The sequence below is a fragment of the Maniola jurtina genome, chromosome 6, assembly GCF_905333055.1.
Source record: "Maniola jurtina chromosome 6, ilManJurt1.1, whole genome shotgun sequence".
Classification (NCBI taxonomy): Eukaryota; Metazoa; Arthropoda; class Insecta; order Lepidoptera; family Nymphalidae; genus Maniola; species Maniola jurtina.
This window is the reverse complement of record NC_060034.1, coordinates 13,439,370-13,463,809: the sequence shown is the minus strand read 5'-3', so window position 1 is coordinate 13,463,809 and position 24,440 is coordinate 13,439,370. Positions and strand designations below refer to the sequence as shown.

The following is a 24,440-nucleotide window of genomic DNA, read 5'->3' as shown; positions in this document are numbered from 1 at the left end:
TCGAACGTGTAACTACAACTTGGTATACTTTCAAATGAAAATTAAATGTTTCATCACTATGTACGTTTTTTATTTAAACCCAACGATCTCTAAGTAGGTACTACGCACTAGAACGAAAATCGTGTTCTACGAATATGCCAAAAGTAATCATCAAGTTATATGTAAAAGTGAGTTGCAGCTCGTAAAAATATTTGTTCGGAATGATCCGACTAAGTACACGCTACTTTAACACAACTGGCACCTAAACAAAAGATTCCGACGAATTGAGAAACTCCTTCTTTTTTGAAGTCGGTTAATCATGACGTTTGACAGTTCTAAATTAGATTTATCTATCCTTTTCTTATACATTTGTAAAAAAAGATGCGACTACCTATAACGACAGGTTGAAATGGCAATCGGGGTTGGGATGGATGCATTTCAGCCAATTAGTGAAAGAGCGTCAGAGATGATTGCTATTGTCACACTGCAGCTGTCAAACTGCGGAAGTTGCCGGGCATAGACTGTAAATAGATTCACACGAAATGTGACAGGCTTTTGACATCCAGCCTGGGATTTAAGCCCGCGATCTGTAGAATTAGAAAGAGAAAGGACAACATGGTTGTGTTTGGGGTCTGAATGCACCAAAGTACCAAAAATAATTTGACCTAGGATTATTGAATTGCCAAGTTTAACTAAAACAAGAGAATAATATGTTTTAAACTTATTTATTTAACATTAAAAAATCACTAATCTCAAACGATTTTCTTATCTCCAAAAATCTATACAACTTATAATAAAATACATACTTTGTAATACTACATAATAATATTATGTAATTGATAAAATCAGCATAACTAAAGATAACGACTAATTTAAGGCGATTATATTAAATCGATCTTATCTCTACAGGGACGGATAGTAATCACATCAGTTACACTTAAATTCATTGCAATTTAAACCTTACTCACTGGACTTATAGTCTAAATATAACGTAACATCATCGATTTTGCTAAGTCTTCTGTAATCCACGGTTTCGCCGCACATCGGACACTTCCCTTCCTCGCGTAGAATTCTATGAATAAAATTTTGAGGATTTTATAACAAGCTCATAGAATATCATATTTCGAATTTAAAATGTTGCTAGGACTTATTTTAACACGTTCATTTTTAATTTAGGATAGCCATTTGAAAGTCACAATAATATGAAATGTTATTTTTAAACGTTACGAAAGATGGAAACCTTTTTTCAGCTGTTAGTTTTTATTTTCTATCGCACAGCTGGGCTGCATTTAGAAAGCTGGACAAGGTCAATTCCATGTCGATGATAATAATTTGGAAATCCCATACACCTAATTAATTTTGGTAAGATTTTGGAACTATGCGCGTTTTAGCAACTAATTAATTATCACTTGCTTTGACGATGAACGAAAGCATCCTGGGGAAACCTGCATGGCTGAGAGTTCTCCATAGTGGTGACTGTATAAAGTCTGGTAATCCAACTTGGCCAGGTTGGTGGACTAAGGTGTTCAGAAGTGAGCCGGCGTGGCAGGGGAATGATAAAGATTATTTTTATTAATTACGTAAAATTTAAACCTAAAATGAATTTTATAAAACTCACTCTTTGAATTCAGACAAAATGGCAGGAAAATCGCACTCGGGGCAAGCGGTCAGATCGTCTTTCACTATGTGTAGACCCTGAAAATAATTGATTGTATTCTTGAAAAAAATATACACAGATTATGATGAGATGCGATTGAGACTATCCAATTCTTTTGCTCTAGTGAACAAAAGATTGTTTTTTGCTATAGAATTCACTACAATTTGATATTTTTGAAAACTCTTTAAAGCGTGTTTCTAAAAACGAAATTCAGCTTTCGCTATGTCCCTCAGAGAAATTGCTTTAGTGAGTCCATTATTATCTCATCTATTACTGTACGAAAGTTCTAAAGTGAGACCACGTACAAGTAAATGTAAGGCGCCCTCTAGCACGATGGATGGATGGATGGTTTTTCCTCATATGCTTCTTTAAGGTTGCCTGGTAGAGATCGCTAATAAGCAATAAGGCCGCGTTTTGTATCCTCCTTCTGTCTGTGTTTTATTTTTGTTTTTTTTACTGTAATCCTTCTTGTGATGATACAAATAAAGGGTATAATAAATAAATAAATAAATAATGATGATGATCATACAGTGAACAATTACCAGACTTACCGTAGCGAGACAGAAGGGCACATCGGCTTCACAGCGCGCGCACGTCAGCTCCGCAATGGGCAGGTCCGCACCGCACTGCGGGCACGGCGCTGTGGGCTCAGGCGGTGCGACGTCGCGCGGCGCGTGACGCACTACGGATTCAATCTTCTTCACGTATTTAGGATCGATTTGTTCCCGATACTCGGGCTGCATGAGCGCGCGCGCCCAGTGGTGGGCTTGGTGTCGCAACCCCGCGCGACCGCATTCGATGACCGTGGACGTCAAAATTGATACCTGATCTGTACACACAAAAAACTACCTTAAATGATTGCAAATAAACATTTAAAAGAAAGAAATAAGAAATATAACGCACCAAAAATTTTTTCACAATTTTTTCATTTTTATATGTTACGGCGACGTGCCTGCGCAGAAATCTTATTTTTGAATAACGCGAAAATATCTCAGCAAACCATAGCGCACATCCATCCGAGAGATAGCCCGTTGTTCTTGTGTTTAGTATCTTAACGTCAAGCAATAATGTCTGTATTTCATTGGCATACATTCGGTTTTAGTCGGGCTTGGGTTGCATTTCTCTGCGCAAACGATTTTTGCCCATGCGGCTTATAAAAGTGGTAGTACTGTATAGTGCCCGGCAAACAATTTCACCTGCAGCGGCGTAGTGGGAGAAAATTGGCGAATCCGGGAAGCGAAAGTCAACGTATCAACCAATCGCGTGCACCTGCAATTCGCCACCCAATCGCGTCAACACTAAGTTTTTTGCCGGGCACTGTACTTACGTTGTTGCGTCGGGAAAAATGACACTTCAGCAGCCGTCCGCAGCAACAGCCGCGCGGCGAGGTCGTGGCGACTTCGCTTCACGTGAGTGCGAACCTGAATCAAAAATAAAAAATATATTCATTCATTTATATTTGATTGCTTCAAAATACATAACGATCACTGGGTAGGTGCGGCAGTAGATCGTGCGGTAGTGGAGAGATGCGAAGACGTGATGCGAGAGCTCAGTGATTCGTCAACTTGTAACAACTGTCACCCTCCCGCACCGCTCCACTATCGCAAGAGCCTACTCAGTTATACACTATACCTATAGTAGTACTACTCAATAGACAACCCATACAAGTATGGTTTCAATAAGCATGCAGTTACATACTCACCAAAATGTATGAATTCAGTATAACATGTTCTCATTTCTTACACACCGCGAGTTATGACACGTTTTTTTACAGAAATATGGATAATGGACCTTATTCGTTGCGTTTTAAATATCATATTCGACTGTACCAATATAAACGTAGCCCCATACGTATCGTTACTTTAGAAAAGCAACACTAACCATAATGTATGATTGCAATAGAACAGCCGCTCTCATAAGTTACTCAGTACGGGCACGCCGCAGGCTCGCGACGCACACATACTACATGACAAGTTTTTACAGAAATATATATCCTATTTACTGAGGTATAAAATTCATATTCGACTGCACCAAAATAAGCCCAGAAAGTACCATAAAAAAAGCAATACTCACCAATATGTATGAATGTAATAAGACCGCCGCTCTCATCAGATCCCTCGGCACGGGCACGCCGCGCGCACGCAGCGCCGCGCACAGCCCGCGCGCCACGTCTCGCGCCTCCCGATATCGGCCCGCTGAGCATTCTGCGCCCGCTATGATTACCTACAGATTATGAAAAACATAATAAGGCATTCTAAGATTACAAGTATAGGTTGTTACGGCTATACTCACGTATTTAATCGACTCGACAATAGGTACTCACGTATTTCGGCGACTCGACTATACTCACGTATTTAAAGACTGTGACGTACCGCGAGCTGAATCCATATGAAAAAGAACCCCGGATGGGTTCGAAACTAGTCGAACTTACATCGACTAAATACATGAGTATAGCCGTAACAACCTATACTTACAATGGAAATCACTCACGATAGTTTAAACGTTCTAAGATTTTTTTACATCGAGAAAATAAAATCAAACAGGAGAAAATTATTCAATTCAAAAAGGCCAACAAAGCAAAGGAAAACAAAGAAGCATTTTGCCCGCTATCTTGTTTGGTACACTTGCTAAAGTGAGACAACATGATATAAATCCAACGAAATGTATATGCCTGACAACTTTACACACAACAAGACTATCTATAAAGCGTACCTTGCTCAGACTTAAGTTTCAATCAGAATGGAACAGATTTATATCAGAGAAATAATGCTGTCTCGTTTGAATAGTGTCTTGAGTCTGAGCAAGACAGAGTTCGTTTTATAGATTGCAGCCTAAACTAGGTACATATCGTAACGGAAAACCACGCAAGAAACTCCATTCTTAGAATTTCGTTGCAATGTTTTCATATAACAGGGACGCGCAATATCTTCGCGGAGAAAATGCCAAATACGTACCTGGCCGTCCCTGGCTTAAAAAGTCAAGCGAGTAGAAAAATTAAAGTCCCATATTTACCGCCGTCTTGGCAGCTTCCATAAACTGCTTCTTAGCCATGTACAATCGGAACAGATGCCTTGGATCACGAGGATTACCATCTGCTTCTCCCAAGAGGAATTCTATCAATCTGAACAAACAAACAGAAATTAGTTTGCACTTTGGATTTTTGCTTTTCAAATTAAAAGAAATTCTATTAAATTTAGATGGTATGGCAATAATTTAAGTCTGGACAATCCAATTTCTACTACAGTGAAATGAAATGTTACTATCATTTACCTTCGAGTCAATCGTTCATCATCACTAGCAGCAGCTGCATCAATAGCCACCGAAATAGCTTCATTCTCTTCCCCTTCCGAACTACCCGCTTTTAATAGATGCGTCATGGCTTTATTATACTCCCCAGCATGAAAATAAAACTTCCCAGACAACAAATAGTTCTTCTCCCCTTCGAAATGCAAAGCTAAGCTTTTAAAATCCTCCGGCCTCGCTTGAGAAGTCTGTATCAATATCTCCCCATACAAATGCAACTTCCCATTTTTCCTTGCAAGTTGAAACGCTTCGTCATAACACAGAGACATAACCAAAAATTTTATCGCAGAAGTGGGGTCGTCACTGTTTTGGAAGTAATTCGCTACCATTTTTGCCCCTTGAACGGATTTAGTTTCCTGAACCAGATTGACTGCTTCATCTATATCGTCTAATTTATCTAAATTCAATCGTATAGCCGATTCGAAATCCTGAGCTTTTAAATAAGATTTTAGAGCGTCGCTATATCTACCTTCTGCTTCTTTAGCTTTTGCGTATTGTAGGTGAATGCTTGGGGAGTTTATTTTTGGGATTAAAGACTCTACTTTTAGCCAGGATTTTAATTTAATGTATAGGGAAGCCGCTTTTTCTGTATTACCCGCGTGGTCGTATAATGCAGCAGCATGACTGTACTGTTTCTCTTCTTCGAGCAATTGTGCACAGTCTTTTAATAAATGGATATCATGGGAATATTTCATAGCGGTGGTGACTCCTCGCATGACGTCACCGCATCGTATGGACATTCGAGCGATACCCGCCTCGCATTTCGCGTTGTGTTCTTTGACTTTTACGTCGTTGGTGTTTTCGGTTATCATGCTTTTCTCGTAATTGGCGAGTGCCTCGTGATAATCCGCCCTGAAATTAATAGGTTGATATTTTAATAAATTGAATCTGACTTAGTATAACACTTTGACACTTTAATTAACTAAGTTGTGCAAGCTATTCGTCATTCACTCTAATAAAGCGAAATGAAGATCAATATGGTGTCAAATTCCACTGTATGACCTGGTGCAGCGGGGCAAGACACGGCGGCGATGCCTGCCGCGCGCGCCTACTCGCCTCGCGTAGTATTTAAGTCAAAGGTTGAAATCTATAGAGCGCACTTTGATTTTGCTTAGACTTAAGTTTCAGTTAAAACGAAACAGATTTATGCAAGTGGTATAGCGCTGTCTCGTTTAAACAGAGTCTGAGCAAAGTCAAAGTGCGCTCTATAGATCTCAACCTAAGGCATCGGTGTACTCACGTGAGCTCCGCGTGTGTGGCTTGGTGCAGGGTGATGGCGGGCGCTTTACTTGGGCACGACACGGCGGCGATATCTGCCGCGCGCGCCCACTCGCCTCGCGCGGCGTGCAAGTCTAAGGCGTACAGACTGTTGCCGCTCTCCAGCCATCGCGCTGCGGCGTCGCCCTTGCCCAGACACGCGCATAATAAGCCACTGATAATGGAAAAAATCTTCGACGTATTTATAGTTCTAAGTCATAATAAATGCTTCACGAAAATGCTAGATATTTTACAGTTGGTAAATAACAGGCATTTTCACACGTATCTAGCACATTTCAGTTAACGCTAAATACGCTAGAATTATTAAATGCGTTCACCATTTTGTAAAACTTCTGCTCGCAAAGATTTCGTGCTTTGACATGTAGCATTCTCAGATCCATTTAAAGGTCCTGAAGGGAATCAATTTATTTTGAATATTTTGAAATATTTTATTTATTAAGTATAATAAAATGTGCTACCTTAGAATTGGCAGCTCTTCGATATTCGAGGCGTCTTCGAGAGCCCACACCATGGCCACGTCGCTCAAACGCGTGTATACTCGAATGGCTATGACAGAAATATCGCTTAGGCCCTTAATCTAACTTAAATTCAAAGGCAGATAATTATATATTTTGGGAACACAATCTGTAAACTAAATTAAAAATTTCTAAACTGTAAACTAAACATGCAATGGTTGCAATGGGGCTCATAACAAATCTCAGTCACTCAGCGGGCAAATGGAGAGAAGTGAGAACTATGCTTGTAGTTTTTATCATCATCATCGCGTGCCTTCTTCGAAATGAAGTTTGGCGATCATCATCTGAAAAGCTTTTCTTTCCATTTATTGAGTTTCTATACATGATCAAATCGGAAAGAGGAGATTTGGAGAACCATAGAAACCAACATAGTTCAAAGGCTTGCGAAGCTGAGGCAATGGGCAGGGCACATAGTTCGTAATATCGATAGACTTTGGAGTCGTCAATCTCGCATAGGAAAGCGCAGTCATTAATACTTCGCAGAATGTATATTGACGATTAACGGAGTATGGGATTGCCGGAACAAAAAAGTAAGCCATACTATTCTGCCAGGAACATTGTGAACAGGACGTCACTACTTTTAGACATACGCACCAAATACTTACCAAAATCTACATTAAGCTCAGAGATCGCCGCTTCGCCAAGTTTCCTCCACATCTCTTCTTCGTCCACTGCGTCACAGAACAGCCACGCTTCGGAGAAGCGTCGCAGAAGGAGCAGTTTCTCGATATGCTTCCTTTGATTCGCTAGACGCTTCTCTGTGTCTGCGTCCGCTAGACCGCTTGTATTGTGCGAGTCCAGAGCTATTTTCATCACACTGCAATGGCAAAATATGGCGTTTAATCTGAAACGTTTATTATATAGTTAACTAGTCAAATAACAATCCTACGTCTCTTTTTTTCATGGTGATAATAATTAATCATTGGAGGAACCATTAGGATATATCCCGTCTTTGATAACTCTCACACATTTGATAAGTTTTTGGGACAATGTATAGAGTTTCAAGGCAAGGCCTAGGGCAGAACAGGCTTGATGTTTTTATCTTCTACTACCATTTGGATGTCCTAGGACACTTTTGTCACACCGAGAAAGCAAATAATCCAGTACACTTAATGTAATAATCTTATGAAAAATCAATTACGCTATATGATAACTACCAAAACTAATTGGCATTTTTTTTCTAAACACCCTAAAATGAAACCCATAAAAAAAGTTAAAAGGAAAAGAGGAAACAACTTACAAATAAAAGCTCAACAACATACTCACTTGCCACCACTAGCATAGCAGTACACGTCCCCAGAGAACAGTATGAGCGGTATCTGATCGGGCAGCACACTGGTGCTGGCCACGAAGTCCACGTGCGAGCCAGCGGTGGACGCCGGCGAGTAGTGGTACGTGTGAACCGCCTCGCCCGTGTATATCGCGAACACGTTGCGATCCGACAAGCATATATCCCATATTGCACTTTTCACTCTGGAAACATAGTGCCCAACTTAATGCAAAAGTATACAAGAAACACAAGCTTAATCCATACTAATATTATAAATAATGCGAAAGTGTGTCTGTCTGTCTGTCGGCTACCTTTTCACGGCCCAAAAGTTAAACCGATTCTGACGAAATTTGGTGCAGGGTCAGCTTATATCCCGGAGACGGACATAAGCTATTTTTTATCCCGGAAAATCAAAGAGTTCTCACGGGGTTCCTAAAAACCCATCCGCTTAACCGATTTTTATGTAATTTGGTACCTAGGTAGCTTACGTCCCTGCAATTGGCATAGGCAACTTATTATCCCGAAAAATCAAACAGTTCCCACGGGATCTTTAAAAACCTAAATCTACGCGGATGAAGTCGCGGACATCCTGTAGTTCACTATAATACACCAAAATAGACAAATCTGTATGGTACAGCATGTAACATAATATGTACCGCCTGCATGTAAAAATACCACCAACACACAACACCACACAAATATTCTAGAACACCCTCAATCTACGTTTTACTCCGCCACCGGAGTATCCTCAGGAGATACAGTGTAAAAGTGAATGGCGTGTATTGCTAGCTTGTCCTATCCTGTGCTTCGTAAGGTGCCATTCAAGCATCTTGGGATAGCCAACGTCTCTCTTCATTATGCCGGGGCGCAATACACGTGCAGCAGGTCTATAGACCCAATACTCACGTGAGCTGATCTGGCATGGTACACAACTCGGCCGCCGGGGCGCAGTACACGTGCGCTCGGCGACGCTCGTCCAGCAGCAAGGCGCGTGCGCCGCTGATGTCGCAGTGCAGAGCCACCGCGCCGCACGCGTGGCGGTAGCGGGAACACGTCCGCCATTCCTCTAGACCAAAGTATTCGATGTGCCCGTGCTGAAAGGAGCCCAGATTTTAACGTCTAGGTATAGGTAGGTTAAATAACCATGAAACTAAATATTTTTGCTTTTGTTTTTGCAAATATGACAAGTGTGTAATGACTTCTTGCCAAGAATAATTTCAGAATAACCTACGTCGACAAATTTCTCAATCACGTAACTTACCTCAGTGACAAATATAAAGAAATCACTGGTCAGATGAATGTCAACAATTTTAGCCCCTTGCATGTGCGGCTCGGGGAATAGCATCGCCTCACGCTCTGGTTCCGTTGGTTCTGGAGTCTCAATCTGCGATACAAATTAATCAGATCCTTCAAATCGTAGCTTGCATTCAAAACAACAAGTCCCGAAAGCAAAGAATTCTTACTAGATTTATGAAAATCTACCCTGACTTTCCGGGCATAAGGTCTATACTAATATTAAAAATAATGAAGAGTATGAATTTTTGGACTTTGTGTATGTGAGGGGCAATCTCCCGAACTACTGCATATATTTGGAAAATTCTTTCACCATTTAAAAAGTACATTATTCCAGGTGGACATAGGCTACTATGTTTTTCAACCCGGGAAAAATAGGGACGGTCTGATAGTAGTCTATAAAATACTTACAGAATGCAACATAGCTCGACCTTGATATGTGACAGCGGCGTACTGCCCCGACACCCTCAGCGTCTCCACAGTGGCCGGGTAGTGTCTCCTTATTGCGGGCCCGCCGCCCAGGGGGTAGAAGGAACCGACCTGTCCGCTCACCACGCACACGTGAGCCGCCCCCAGACCTATGACACTGGGCTCCGTCGGTAAGTTGTAGCTCGCTAACGCTGTCGGTTCCGCTGGAATCAACAGTTCACCACTCAAATGCAATCTAGTTAAAAAAAATACAAAAAATTGTTAAACAACCTTCATTGATGACACATGAGTGACAGTTTACAATGGCATACCAATGGTAGAAGTTTTCTTGGGATAATAATGTAATGGACACCCATATTACTCAAGTAAGAGAACGAGATTTCAAATCTTAGGGTTTCCGGTTAATATTTATTGACCGACGGATGGCTTAATATAACTCTTCGAGGCGCGAAGCTTCAAAATCAATCATTCACCCAGTTACTGACCAAAGATACTTGTCAGTAATGTAAGGTTATTTTTAAAAAGTTGATTTGAGTTGTCAAAAATAATATAAAATTATTAATTTAGCTGATGAAGGTAGTTTGGTAAAATCGATATTTGGCTCATTCGATGTCATACAATCTGTTACTAGGAGGCCAACAAGATTGAACTTGTATAAATACGGGTGTTTTGAAGGTTTTAGTTCAGTCTCCTTCTGAGATTTGGAGCGATATCGCATATTTTCGGTATTTGGATTGTGAACTGAATAATTAGATGTTGTGATAGCAATCACGCTCTAATTAAATTATTTATTTTGGCATTAGTTTGTTTAGATTAAAACTCTCGGATAACTTCTACACATTGATTCTTCCTGGTGTTTTTTGTGATGGTTTTGAGAGGACATTCCAATTATTCGATAAAAATATTTAAATAATACCTGCTTTTCTGAGTGACGCCAATAGTAAGTACTCTGGCAGGCTGACACTCGAGGCGCTTGAATTGGTCGATCATCAAGCCAGAGTTTGTTGCGACAGGTGATATTCACAATGCTGGTGCAGCGTAGACTTGCGGCAAGTTCTCTGAAAGCTTTTAGTAATAGTTTATATTTACCCTTGTTGACAGGCTCCGGCTCGTCCCCCACAGCGATGCACTGGTACACGGTGACCTCGGTGAGGTTGGTCAGAGCGACGACTCTCGTGCCGTGCGCGGCGCAGAGCGGCGGCAGGCTAGTGACGTACACGCTGAGGTAGCCGCGCCCCGCCGCGGCCAGCAACCGCCCGTCTGCGCTCCACGCGCATCGCTCAGCGCCCCCTACTGGGATCACTGAGCCGGACACTTCGCCGTTGTTCCACACTGATATTAGTTTTAGTCTGAAATATAATAATGCCATAAACGAAAATACTAGGGTTCCACCGCCTGGGGAGAGAAAGTGAGAAAAATCCGTACCTTCCCCGAGACTCACACGAGCTAGCAACTTCTATTTGTTTTAACTTATTCTAATTTATTTGACTTCTTTGTGTTGACTGGCTGACTGGCATACTGAACTGGACAGGACAAAACTAGATAGGTATGGATCAGACCGGACCAAACCTGATTGGACAGACTGGATCAAATTCAAACGTGCTAGACCGAAGGGACCAGACCTGCCTGGACCACTGGTTAAAATGACGCGTACCACCTTTGCTTAAGTTGGGCGTAATTCTGCTTCTTGACTTTTCCAACTAATTAGAGTACGCATCACGAAAATTGAAAAGTATGCTATATGGTGACCAGAGAAGAGTGCTTGCTTCATCCTATTCCCCCAACTTAAAATGTAAGAAACTATACTTACTGCCCATCCCCACAAGATGCTGCTTGCCCGTTGAACACAGCAACCTCAGTCAAACTGTCCTTATGGTTCTTGACTTGGAAGAGCTCCTCCCCAACCTCCTTGATATGAGTGGATATCGATATGATATACCCGTTGCTGAACCCGATGAGAATGTACCCGTCGCCGTACCATTTGTATGAGACTATCGTACCGTAACGCTGCTGGAACGCCAGCTCTATCGGGTTCTCTGGGTTGAGGAGGTTGTATAGGTATAATGTTCGTTTTGCTACTACGAGACTTATCTGAAATAGAGAAGCCCGATATTGATTTAGATAGATATAAGTACCTAAGGTATTTGACGAAGTCAGATTAAAACTTAAGACATTAAAATGTTCTGCTAAGAGGACTGCTTACGCAAACTTCATCTCCTGAATTTCTGTTAGTAGTTAAAAGCCGATTCACACCAAGCGCGTACACGTGACACGCGCGTAGTGACGCGCGTGAATCCGTAGACATAACATTACGTCTACGCGATCGTTGACGCCACGCAAGCGGTATGCCATGGCTCATACAGTTCCATACATTACATAGCAATGGTACGCGCTACGTCTACGCTTACGAAATAGATGAGACGCGATGGTTTAGGGATCTATGCTGTCACGCGATTGATTTGTCAGACAACTTTGCGTTATAACAAAACGTTTTGAAGTAACAATACATTCGCACTGCACTGTTGTCGAGCCTTTTTTGACGTCCCGTTTTCATCTCGGAGACCTGTAGATCATTGGGTACGTCTCACAATGAGATCATCCATATGGTGTCCCCGTCAGAGATGTTGACATATATAGATTCTTATCATTGGACGCTATTACCAGCCTACTTACAGTCTGAGAACAGACACGTCATATTTGCTCTAACATGAAAAATCTTTGAAAAGAACAACCGCCGAGTTTCTTGCTGGTTCTTCTCGGTAGGAACGGCATTCCGAACCAGTGGTAAATTATTTTGACGATTCAAAAGCACTTGTAAAAGTTTACTTGAATAAAAATCTATTCTATTCTATTCTATTCTTACCGTATTTTCTCCCGCAACCCTCTCGTCAGTTTTCATCTCGGAGAACTGTAGATCGTTGGGTACATCCCGCAACGAGATCATGCGTAGGGTGTCCCCGTCGGAGTTGTTGATGGATAGATTCTTATCATCGGACGCCAGCACCAGTATACTGTCCCTGTTCCACGCGGCGCAAGTTATCTTCTTTGTGTGCTTGCCTATAATGGGTATCCTCCTATAACCAGGGCAGGGTTTTAAACAAATGTATTAAAACTGTTTGTACAGTTAAACATAAAAAACATCAGCAAACATAGCAAACATATTATTATGATTTTCATATTATGATATGAAATGATTTTCAAATTAAACAAGATGTTTGGTTTTTAAAAAAACAGAAGGTAAGTATATTTAAAAAGAGGAAGGTATATTAATTTTATTTCCCGTCTCTGAAAATAGACTTTATTCATCGGTTGATTGTAATTTACGGGCTTTATTCAGTAATTGATTGTAACATACAAGCTTTGATATTTGATTGATTGTAATTTACAGGCTTTGTTATTTGAATGATTGTAATTTACAAGCTTTATTCTTTGACTGAGTGTAATTTAAGGGTTTTATTCATCAATTGATTGTAATTTACAGGCTTTATTCTTTGAATGACGGTAATTTACAAGCTTTATTCTTTCACTGAGTGTAATTTAAAGGTTTTATTCTTAGATTCATAGATTGATTATAATTTACAATCTTTAATCTTTGGTTGATTGTACTTTACAGGTTTTATTCATTGACTGATTGTAACATAATGTTTTACTTACTTTGTTGTATGATGATTATACAGTGCTAAGTTTCCTTTCTGTGTCCCAACAGCCAACAAGGGCTCCCCATATGACCAAGCCAAGCAAGATGGAGGCTCACGGAGGCCTGTCTCTATGTTCACTCGCTTGTTGGCATGGCACTCCCATAGAAGTACAGTGTTACTGTTTGGAGTTATTATAGCCAAGTAATCTCCATCATTGTCCCATTCCATGCCTGCACAGAGCCTGTAAAAGCAAAATAATTCTCTTCTATTCCTAGTATAAATATTTATGTACTAGATGATTCCTGTGGCTTTGTCTGTTTGGATTTAGGCTTTTTAAAAATCCTGCGGAAACTCTTTGATTTAGCGGGGAAAAAGTAGCATATGCCCATCTCTAGGATGCAATCTATCTTTGTACCAAATTTTGTAAAAAACGGTTTAACAGATGTGCCTTTAAAACCCCTAAGTGAACTCTTTAATTTCCCCAAGGAAACATTACCAGAAGAATAAGTACATAAATACTTTCTAAATTCATTTATTTTCTTTGACAGGTTTTCTTAAGTGATGACTGATGAATGATATATTTTCAGAAAGAAAAAGAATGAGTGTAAGGTTTAACTTCTCAGAATATACAATAGTACCTTCCAGGTACATAAGAGTGAAACTCTTGTCACTACAAAATAAAACGCAATTCAGCTTGATACAGTAGGATCTCTTTCTATCACACAACTTTTATCTCTTATCTCTCTCTCACAAGACGTAAGGCTTAAGAGCGATAGTGCCCTCGAATAACACACTACCATAGCTGTATGTTTCTCGAATCTTGTGACCATAATTTCATACAAGAAGTGAAATAAGTAAAAACCAGAATAAATTGAAATAATCTCAGTACCCTGGCAACTTCATTCTCTCCAGCAGTTGCCCAGAGCGATCATGGATGGCAACTGTAGCATCAGTTCCTGTAGTGGCCAGCAGCGAGTGGGACTCCCCTTTCTGCCACAGGAAGTATAGCTCGCCCAGACCATGGGGCTGTTCGATTGTATACAAAAGCTGAAAAATATAAAAATAAGAAACTGTTCAAGTTCACGTGAAGCTCAAGAACATGAAACGTAGAGTTCCATAGACATGCCTGTTGGTAAAAACTTGGCAGACATTAAAACATTAAGTTTTTCATAAAAAAAAACTTCCTAATGATTTTAAAATACTTATTTAACAAGGTATCACTTGAGGGGATTAACCAAAATTTTTATTTTGACTCCTGCATTTCATGTTGCCGCACTCTAACATTTTTTATATTTTTTTTCATTTAAATGCTTCTGTGTAAAACTATTGGGTTTCTATAACTGTAATAATTTCAACCTAACAGCTCTTGCCTCTTATAGTTAAGTTTTTTATTCAGCTTTTCTTATTGAATGTGCTCCCCATGTTTATTTTAACAATTGTGGTTTTATTTTTGGACTCTGATCTTCTTTACATATAATAATAATATAATAATAATAATATATTGTGCATTTTGAATAATGCACAAAATAGGTTGAATGTAGTCCAAAACGAAATCTGAGTGCACCAACCCCAAGCAGTCTTGTCTGTCCTACCCCTAACTCCTAGAGTTTTTGTAAAGTGCAAAGCCAGAAGATCGCGAGTCGCGAAGGAGGACGTGAACGAAGGTTGAGTAGGTGAAGCTGAAAGAATGGGCGACGAAACGCGTCTTCTGGCGTAGCCCATTAAAAAAGTAACACTCTTGGGTTCATATTTCTGTGCAAATATGGTAACATAAGTATAAAAATCCTGTTATCCCACTGTTTAGTAGGAAAATAAATAAAAAATGCCCTTGATTCCTGCGGTTGATTACTTTAGCAACACACAAAATTCGACTCATTTAGACAAACAAAAATTATTGTTTTCAAACGTACTATATTTTCAACTTACTTTAGGAGTCATACTGTCTAAGAACAAAACAAATATCCATTAATGTAGGTAAAGAATAGAACATCAGCTATGCAGTTAGCAAATTCATTACGTTTAAAAAGGCATTTTTTTTTGAAACATTACTCTCACTATTCAATTTCAAAATTGTAAATCTTCAATCATCGTTTTCAAGTACTTCATGCATTTTGAAAATTGAATTTAGGTAAGTTTTCGTTGCTAGGCAACCACTAAAACAGAGTAAAAAAAATTGCCACTACTTTGACAGCTATGTTTTTTAAAACGCTTTATTAGCTCTGGATGACCAGGAATAGTTTAATAGTCCATTCCTAACTTAGCCGCGCTAGACGCTTGTGGCTTGTGGCCAATGCTTGTGGCAAACAACGAACAGCAAGCATCGGCTAACACCACAGAGTAGGTTATATTTTATTATTTTATATTTTTTAACACGTAAGAGTTTTTTAAAAGTTAGGATACGGCTTTAGATTCTAGTTTTTTGGGAGAGCTGTCACATGTATAAAAGTTAAAAATGTTTTGTTTTTGTGGTTTATTAATTTAATTTTAATTTAATTATTCAATAAGTTTAAAATGGGCTTAAGTTCAAGATTAATAAACATTTTAATCAGCCAGGTAAATGAGCTGTTACGATTTGAATATCGTTTTACTGCATACAGGTTTATTGAAATGATTTATTTTTATTGCAGATCATAAATCATTCATCATTTGATAAAAATGGAATTGTTAGAAATTATAAGAATATGCATATTTCTTATAAACATAAAGAAAACATATTTACTGTAAACTTGTCATGTCATGCCATTCAGAATTTGGAAAAAAGTAATTTAAAGTTTCGCAGAAATGGAACTAACCAAATCGTATTTGATGTTGACAGAGATAAATTTATAAGAAGTGTTTTAGAGAACATCAAAGAGAAACCGCAGTTGAATAGTAAACCAAAGAAAATAGTGATAGATTTTAGTTCACCTAACATAGCGAAACCTTTTCATGTGGGACACCTGAGATCAACAATCATTGGTAATTTCATAGCTAATATAAATGAATACTTTAACAATGATGTGGTAAGATTAAATTACCTTGGCGATTGGGGCACACAGTTTGGTCTCTTACAATATGGTTTAGAATCTAGAAATATTGCTATCAATGAACTGGAAAATCCTTTAAAGCAATTATATGACATATATGTAGAGGCAAACAAACTCGCAGCAAGTGATGAAAATGTACAGAGTAAGGCTAAACAGTATTTCTCAGCTATAGAACAAGGTAGAGCTAAGTTAGATAATTGGAGGAAAATTCGTGCAATAACCGTCAAAGAGTTGAATAAAGTTTACCACAGATTAGGAATCAAATTTGATGATTACCACTGGGAATCTGATTATAATGGAGAAGCTATTAAATCTATAATGCAAAGTTTAGAGAGACAAAACATAATCACCACAGATGTTTCGGGCAAAAAAGTAGCAAAAGTAAAGGACAAAACTGTCACTGTTCTAAAGAGTGATAATTCAACTTTATACCTTTCAAGAGATATAGCAGCTTTATTGGACAGACACAGGAGGTACAGATTTGATAAAATGCTTTATGTTGTAGATAATGCACAGACAGATCATTTTGTTAATGTTTTTGATATAGTCGGAAGACTTGACAATGATTGTACGAAAGGCTGTGAGCACATCAAATTTGGCAGGATAAAGGGTATGAGCACAAGGAGTGGTAATGTTGTATTTTTAAATGATATATTAGATGAAGCCAAAGAGAAAATGTTTGAAAAACAAAAAGAATCCAAAAGTAAATATCATCAATATTTGTTTTAACTGTGTATCCACTATGTTACCAACAGCTGAGCTCTCCAAATACTCCAATGCAGAAACATGAATTCTGTTTAACTTGGAAGTATGCTCAGAGCATAATTTAATGTCTGAATATATTTGATACACAACTTATTTCAAAAGTATGTTAAAATTCATATAAAATTGTCAAATTTCAACCACTTTCAATTTAAATTTCAGACACAAGAAGTTCTGCTATTAATGAAGAAACCTGTGACATATTGGGCACTACCGCAGTAATCATCAATGATTTAAAACAACGTAGACAAAAAGACTATGTGTTTGATTGGGACAGAGCATTACAAAGCGAAGGAGACAGTGGGATTAAGTTACAGTACTTACACTGTAGACTATGGAGTTTAGAATCTAATGCTAATGTTGCACTTCCTAATGAATGTAATCCTGACTGCCTAAATGAAGAAGTCATAGGAGATGTTTTGAGCGAACTGGCAGCATTTGATGATATACTAAATAGAGCTCTAATAGAAAATGAAGCATGCATAATAGTTAACTATTTATTTAGACTAGCAAGACATGTTAATAGAATGTTCAATGAGCTCAAAGTAAAAAATGTTGACCACGATCTTGGTGCTCAAAGGCTTCTTGTTTTTCATTCTGCCAGGCTCACTATTAAAAAAGCATTGGAAGTTTTAGGAGTTAAACCTTTGTATGAAATGTAGTTTATTTTGACAATTACTGTGTGAGATATAAGTTATTCAATAAGTATATAGTAAAACTAGTGTTTTGCTCGGTGCGCGAGCTGCTAAAGCAGCTCACGTGACGTGGTTAGGTTTATGAGTTGTATTAAACCGATTTTTTTTATTAAGATACAAAATTCACCGCGAAAACACCATAAAACGACACCCATATCGATTTTTTCTTAAAAAATGCATGTCCGCCATCTTGGATTTCAAAATAAATGTCATTATCATAATCGGCACCCTACAAAACCCTGAAAACGACATTCACATTATTATTTGTAAAAACGGGGTAGTTGAGGTTAATAAAGTAGGGTGCGTGGGTGCGCGGACCACTAAAGTGGTCCGCGAGCATGCGGGGTTTGTTTCACCGAGTATACCTTCGGACCCTGATCATCTTTTGCCAAGAAACCACTCTTCCATCTATTATAGCCTCCGAGATAGACACCGACGAAATTTGTACGGCGGCCATCTTGTTTTTTCAAAATTTTCCACTTTTTCTATTAATCGTTTACTACATTCTTCAAAGATTGCGAGTTTCAACGAAATCGGTTGGAAAACAAAAGAGTTGCAAAAATCATGTCGGTCGCCATCTTGTTTTTCTGAAATGTCATAATTTTCCCCTACTCATATTGCGCATCCGAACATATCTCCCCTACATTATCGTATCGTTATCCGTGTCTTTCTAGGAGAATGAGGCATTCAATATTCGCCATACAAAATGTATGGAAAATTAAATTCCGCCATTTTGAATTTTTTTTCTATTCATCGAGTAAACCTTTGGATCCTGATCTTCTTTTGCCAAGAAACCGCACCTCCATCTTTTATACCCTCCGAGCTGGACGCCGGCGAAATTTGTATGGCGGCCATCTTTTTTTCGCCATTTTGAATTTTTTTTCAGCTTTTTGGCAATTGGATGACGTCATGAATGACATTTGCTCGAGCACCCCCCACCTATCTTCAATACCTTAAGCGGACCCTTCACCCGTCTCCGATATCCTCAATCATCAGCTCTCTCCATAATTTTGGCTTACTAACTTTTTGTTTTCTATACGACACCATCAGTGGAAAAAAAAATTTTCATACAAAATTTTACAGGAGTTTTCTAGTTGAAAATCTCGAAAATCTCCCCAAATGTGGCAACACCGGTTGCATATCTCCATACTGCCAGCCGAGATACACAATCGATTCATACATATTGACTTTCCAAAATGTTGCCAACTGCCTCAAAAACGTGATCAAAATTTCGAAAAATTCAAAAAATTACAAAATGGCCGCCAACTCGTTTTGCAAAAATAAATTACATCGTTGTACAACTTTTCCAATAACTACAGGATATACCGCTCCCGATGACGTTTCAATCTCTCCTCTCGCTCGCACCCACGCGAAACGATCGCCCCTGAAAAAAGACCACGTCGAAAATCAATTTTTCTTTGATAAATTCCAGTGTTGCCAGTCTTCGGCGACAAAAATACCCAAATGTCATTTGTACGAGCAAAACACATAATCGCTCATACTCAGATTTTTCAAAAAGCCCGTATTTCGATTTTTTACAATTTCCCGAAAATCTTGAAATTTCCCCAAAAAATGGGATAATTTTTTTCCTCCAATCTATACCTCGAGCCTATACGTACAATCGCTTCATAGAAGCCGAATCGCTCCGATGTTGCCAACTTTGAGATATTCAACTTTTAAAATTGCGTTTTTTCGTACCTCTAACATAACGGCCGCCACGACAGCCGCCATCTTGAATTTTTGAAAACCACTCCCGTTTTTTCAAAATACAGGATAATCGTGGGCGAAAGAAGAAAAAATAATTATCATCAATTACCCAGTTTCGGATCTGTGGCGCCGCGGTTCGGGGTCGAAAAATCAAAATTTTTAAAACGCTACGGCTCGGCCGCCATCTTGTTTTTCCAATTTTTTCTACTTTTTCTGTTAACCGTTTACTACATTCTTTAATAGTTGCGAGTTTGAACGGAGTCCCTTAAAAAACAAAGGAGCTGCAAAAATCACGTCGGCCGCCATTTTGTTTTTCCGAAATGTCATAATTTTTCCCCAGTCGACTCCCCCATCCGAACACAACTCCCCTACATCATTATATCATTTTCCGTCTCTTTCTAGGAGAACAATTATGTCAATGAGTCAGTCAGTGGTAATCGAGCTATATATATATAGTAAAATAAAATCCTAATTACTTATGAATCTTTTTTTTATTAATTTGTGTAATCCAGCCATTTAATCTGTTGTTTTGATATTAAAGTCTAAAGTAAAGTTCAAAGTTGGGTTGAATGATGATGATGTTGACGAAAAACGCTAGAACTATCTAATCTATTTTTAATTTTTATGCTATTTTTTAAACCCAGAGACTAAAATGACAGCTAGAAATGCTAGCTTAACAAAAATAGTGATGTCCCTTATGTTGTTCTCATGGTTCCGGTTTAGGCTAAAATCGTTAATAAAATAATATTTCGTGCAAAACGAGTAAATTAAACAAATGAAATGTGTAATTACGAGATTAAAAAACCGGTCAAGTGCGAGTCAGACTTACACGATAAATCAAAAATTATGATGCATAAAAATAAATAAAAATCTGTTTTAGAATGTACAGATAAAGCCCTTTCATATGATAGGTACCCCACTTGATATAGTTTTCTTACTTTGAAAATCGAAATACATTTTAATTTTTTTTTTATTGAGTTGACCAGAAATTTACGGTTTTCGGATTTTTTCCTTTACTTGTGCTATAAGACCCATGATTCTAGGACAACGGGAAGTACCCTATAGGTCTTTTTGACAGACACGATGGACGGACGGACGATCAGACAGACAGACAGATAGACAGACAACAAAGTGATCCTATAAGGGTTCCGTTTTTCTTTTCGAGGTACGGAACCCTAAACAGTAGCACTAATTTTTATTTTATTAGAATTATTTTCAACACATTTTGTTCTCTCATACCCATTTGACAAGAATTCCTACAAATGTATCGATTGCATCACATCACTATTAAAGAGTGGTAAAAAAACAAACAACACACGAGACGTCTTTTCAGTCTCCGAGATTACAAAATAGACTTAATTATAAATATTAAATTAATAGTATTTTCAAAACCGCAAATTAATTTATGATTTCGTAAAATAAACCTTTGCGTTGTGGCTTAATATTATAAAAAATAAAATTTGTCTATGTTGACCTAGAGACCATAGACCTAGAGACACGTCGTATTGACGAACCCCTCCCGATTAGGAGGGAAAATTGAAATACTGTATCAAAAAATCTTAATTTATTCCTTTTCCTTTGCCCAAATGATCAATAATTGTCTGAAAATTTATAGTGTATCACTTTTAGATATTTTTCAGAAACAAAAGTAATTATTTTAGTGTATTTTTATATTATAATTTGAGCAGTAAAATGTTCGGGTATTTTCGACAACATTCGGATTTGTACGCGTTGACGTCAGAAATATTGGACCGATCCTGCGTCAAGTCGGCACTTCCGGCAATCACGTGGTATGCGCGGACCAATCGCAGCGCTTTGTCTCTTTATAGGCCGACATTTTCTGACAAGCGTAGAAAAAGTTTTCATCAACAGCCGCCATTTTGCGCTGGAGAGACTGAGAAGTATTTCGGAAATTGTCGTGTAAATTTTCTGTTTTTTCTTACATCATTTATCATAAACTGTACCATTCCGTATATTTTAAAGTGTTAAGTGAAATCTTGTAGTTAGATCGGTAAAATAAGGTCCATTAAGTAGCGAAATCTGGTGATATTGTTTTCATTTATTGTGCTAGTTCCGTCGGAAGATGGTGAGAGGTTCTGTGTAGCTCTTCGATTCCGAGCTTTGTAATGGCGAATACTTGAGTGAGAAATTTTAATATGTGCCTTCAATGGTTTGGAGGACATCGAACGATCGGGATGTGGGTGAATTACGTTGTGATGGATGACAAATCGCTCTAAAATGTTATTTCTTAAAGATATAAGACATAAAAGTGTTATTTGAATCGGCGGGCCGAAATATTCACGACGGCTTACGTTTAGTAAACAGAGCCATGGCCGATCATCATGTGGACGAGCCGCCTAACAAGCGGGCTAAGATGATGCGGGACCCTTTCCAGGGTTCCTCGGACACCGGAGGTCAGTATTTTTGTAATTTTATGAGTTTTTCGAGGTGTTCAAACCCTGCTGTCATTATTACAATACTGTGATTTTGACATTTTGCCGTCGCTCTTGTTAGCGCCGTGCAAGTTTTGCGTCGTATTATTGTTTCTTGAGCTGCTGGGATCGAATGTAACGCTTAGATATTGATGTCGTTAGGTTTATTTCATTAATTTTCAATATTTTTGTGTTATGATAAGTTTTATTGATACTTTTTGTTATATTTCGGTCAGTACCAAATCTTACTTTTAACATCAGTGAAAAAGTTTTGTAACAAGTTATTATTTAAAGTTGAATAAGAAACGAAAATTAAAATCGAGGATATAATTTTTTTCTTTTATATGCCACTAGACTTAAAAGTTTTACAGAAAAACATGGCATGGTTTGAACTCCTAATAAGTTTTTAAAAACATTTTTAGTATTCAGTTCAGATCACCAAAATCAGCATAAGTACAGTGTATGATTTATTTTAAAGAAAAGTCTATTTTATACATTAAACTTGATATTGACATTTGATTGTTAACAATGATGGGTGACCTACTTAACTTTTGTTATTGTAACAGTCAAATACTTTCTTACCCAATAACTACAATTTAATGTTTATCATGTTACATATCCTATTATATTCATGTATGATGTGATAGCAATAGAAATTCTCTAGTATTTGTAAAATTTGAATTGAAAATCAATTATCCATTTGTACACATTACTTTGTAATAAATATATTTTTATTGTTAACCAAACTTGGTCAAGTACATACTAGTATAGGAGTTTGACATGTTTTCCTAAGCATCAATAAATTATAATGACCAAGCTGAAGTCCTTATCACTTACACCATAAAATACTTTTATATTTGGAACAACAGACATTTCATTCAGTGTGTAGTCGGTAATGCCCGAGTTTTACTATATTTGAGATCACTTGGAATGATTTTGACATTTGTTTATTAGGTATATTAAATTAATTATTAAGTATTTGTTTAATATTTATTGAAACACTTAATGATTTTGCATTGTGTTGTTTATAGTTAATGAAAAGTTGTCAATTAACTTAAAAAGTATTAAATTGAAACTAGCTGATAAGGATGACAGAAGTAGGGACTGTACTTTGGTAATAAGTAATAAAATGATCTCCACAATAAATAATAAATATTGGATTCTAAACCAATTTGTCAGGTTGCAAGTACATACAATATTGAGAAAAATTCTAGTATATAAATGTAAAGATTAAAGTCCTAGAGTTTGACTATTGTTCTTAAAAACCTTCATGGCATTTCATGAAAATGCTTTTTGATGATGATTATATTGGCCTGGAAAAAAACAGAAATCTGAAAAAGAATTTAGATTGCAGTCTAAGCCTATGGCATTTTTGTCGTTCCTTATCTTGGCACCAAGCTTTATGCTTAGTTAGGAAAAGCAAGATGAATATTTGTCATACTATACATGACTAATGTAATAGTTCAAATTAGCTGACCCACATTGAATATTTCGGGAATTGAGTGCCAAAAAGGTTTTTCTTTTTACCAAATTTCTTACTATTTTAATACACAAAGATGAAGTAAAATTACAGAACTAAAAATCTACAAATACAAAAATGTTCAAAGGAAGTCATTTTTCTTATTTGCTGTAAGCTAGTATGAATATGTAAAATAAAATGGTATATGCTCAGTTATATTTAAGAAAATCTCCATTTTAATTGACAATTCAAATTATAAAATTTAACGTATTTTATATTTAACACTTCTTATCAGTAAGTTATGTGACAATAGAAAAAATCTCGACTTTATGTGATATTGATTTGGTATTTTTTCTTAATTATTGTGTATGAAATAAATATTGCAAAAAGTTTCTTGTGTATTGTTAAATCTTAGCCTGTCAAGTTGGTTTTGATAAATCAGGGCCGTAAAATGATGATTGCAATCACAAAATTGGTAAACACTCACTATTGGCTGATATATGCATTGCTGCAACAAGAATACCAGAAATTCAGCCAATCAAAAGAATTAAATTTTATTTATTTTATAATGAATTGCAACTTTTCCACTTTCGACCACCATACTTACTCATATATTTGAAATGAAATTTTATTAATTTATTAAACTGTATAGATAAACTGATATTAGATCTAAGTTCCTTCTTATTTTCATTAGATTCTGGGTTCTCAAACCTGGACATGTTCGACCTGGAGAAAGATCTTCCCGATGAGTTGATGGGTTCCTGGGGAGAACAGCCTGGTGTGGGAGGACCCAAGCCCCCGGCGCAGGGGCCTGGCCCCGGGGGACAAATGGCCCAGCAGCAGCTGAATGGGGATGACCCAACGGCTGCCATGCAGAGACAAATAAACAATCATCTCATACAACAAGTAAGTATCTGGGACTGATGAAATTATTGACACTTTTCGTAGTTATATATCATAGTGCTGTATAGTTAAGCCAGGCCGCCCGGCAGGCTCA

The 24,440-nt window shown here is 37.8% G+C and overlaps 3 protein-coding genes across 14 annotated transcripts in view; 2 read left to right on the top strand and 1 right to left on the bottom strand.

Moving 5' to 3' along the window:
- Positions 1-694: 694 nt before the first annotated feature.
- LOC123866037 (WD repeat-containing protein 19) lies at positions 695-15,510 on the bottom strand. The gene is made up of 20 exons (XM_045907354.1): positions 15,289-15,510; positions 14,252-14,409; positions 13,379-13,603; positions 12,588-12,798; positions 11,535-11,815; positions 10,814-11,073; positions 9,707-9,927; positions 9,264-9,386; positions 8,909-9,096; positions 7,999-8,205; positions 7,338-7,549; positions 6,676-6,763; positions 6,180-6,371; positions 4,907-5,791; positions 4,649-4,757; positions 3,710-3,859; positions 2,964-3,057; positions 2,188-2,465; positions 1,598-1,674; positions 695-1,051 (listed from the first exon to the last, which is right to left on the bottom strand). The coding sequence occupies exons 1-20, from the start codon at positions 15,298-15,300 to the stop codon at positions 940-942; spliced, it is 4,083 nt and encodes a 1,360-aa protein (XP_045763310.1). The 5' UTR covers positions 15,301-15,510; the 3' UTR covers positions 695-939.
- Positions 15,511-15,776: 266 nt separating this feature from the next.
- Positions 15,777-17,815, top strand: LOC123866042 (probable arginine--tRNA ligase, mitochondrial). 2 transcript variants are annotated; one of them, XM_045907373.1, is made up of 3 exons: positions 15,777-15,915; positions 15,990-16,320; positions 17,313-17,815. In XM_045907373.1, the coding sequence occupies exons 1-3, from the start codon at positions 15,874-15,876 to the stop codon at positions 17,810-17,812; spliced, it is 873 nt and encodes a 290-aa protein (XP_045763329.1). In that variant the 5' UTR covers positions 15,777-15,873; the 3' UTR covers positions 17,813-17,815. The 2 variants fall into 2 exon arrangements, with proteins under 2 accessions (XP_045763329.1, XP_045763328.1); XM_045907372.1 differs by having other exon boundaries at positions 15,990-17,091.
- A 3,584-nt stretch (positions 17,816-21,399) lies between these two features.
- The window catches only part of LOC123866034 (histone lysine acetyltransferase CREBBP), a 30,498-nt gene continuing 27,457 nt past the window's right edge, over positions 21,400-24,440 (top strand). For 8 of the 11 annotated variants that reach the window (XM_045907351.1, XM_045907347.1, XM_045907349.1 and 5 more), the window contains exons 1-2: positions 21,401-21,966; positions 24,138-24,349. In XM_045907351.1, coding sequence (XP_045763307.1) covers positions 21,882-21,966; positions 24,138-24,349 — 297 coding nt within the window. In that variant the 5' untranslated portion in view covers positions 21,401-21,881. Of the gene's footprint in view, positions 21,967-24,137; positions 24,350-24,440 lie in introns of all 11 variants that reach the window. The other 3 variants (XM_045907343.1, XM_045907341.1, XM_045907342.1) reach the window with 1 other exon arrangement.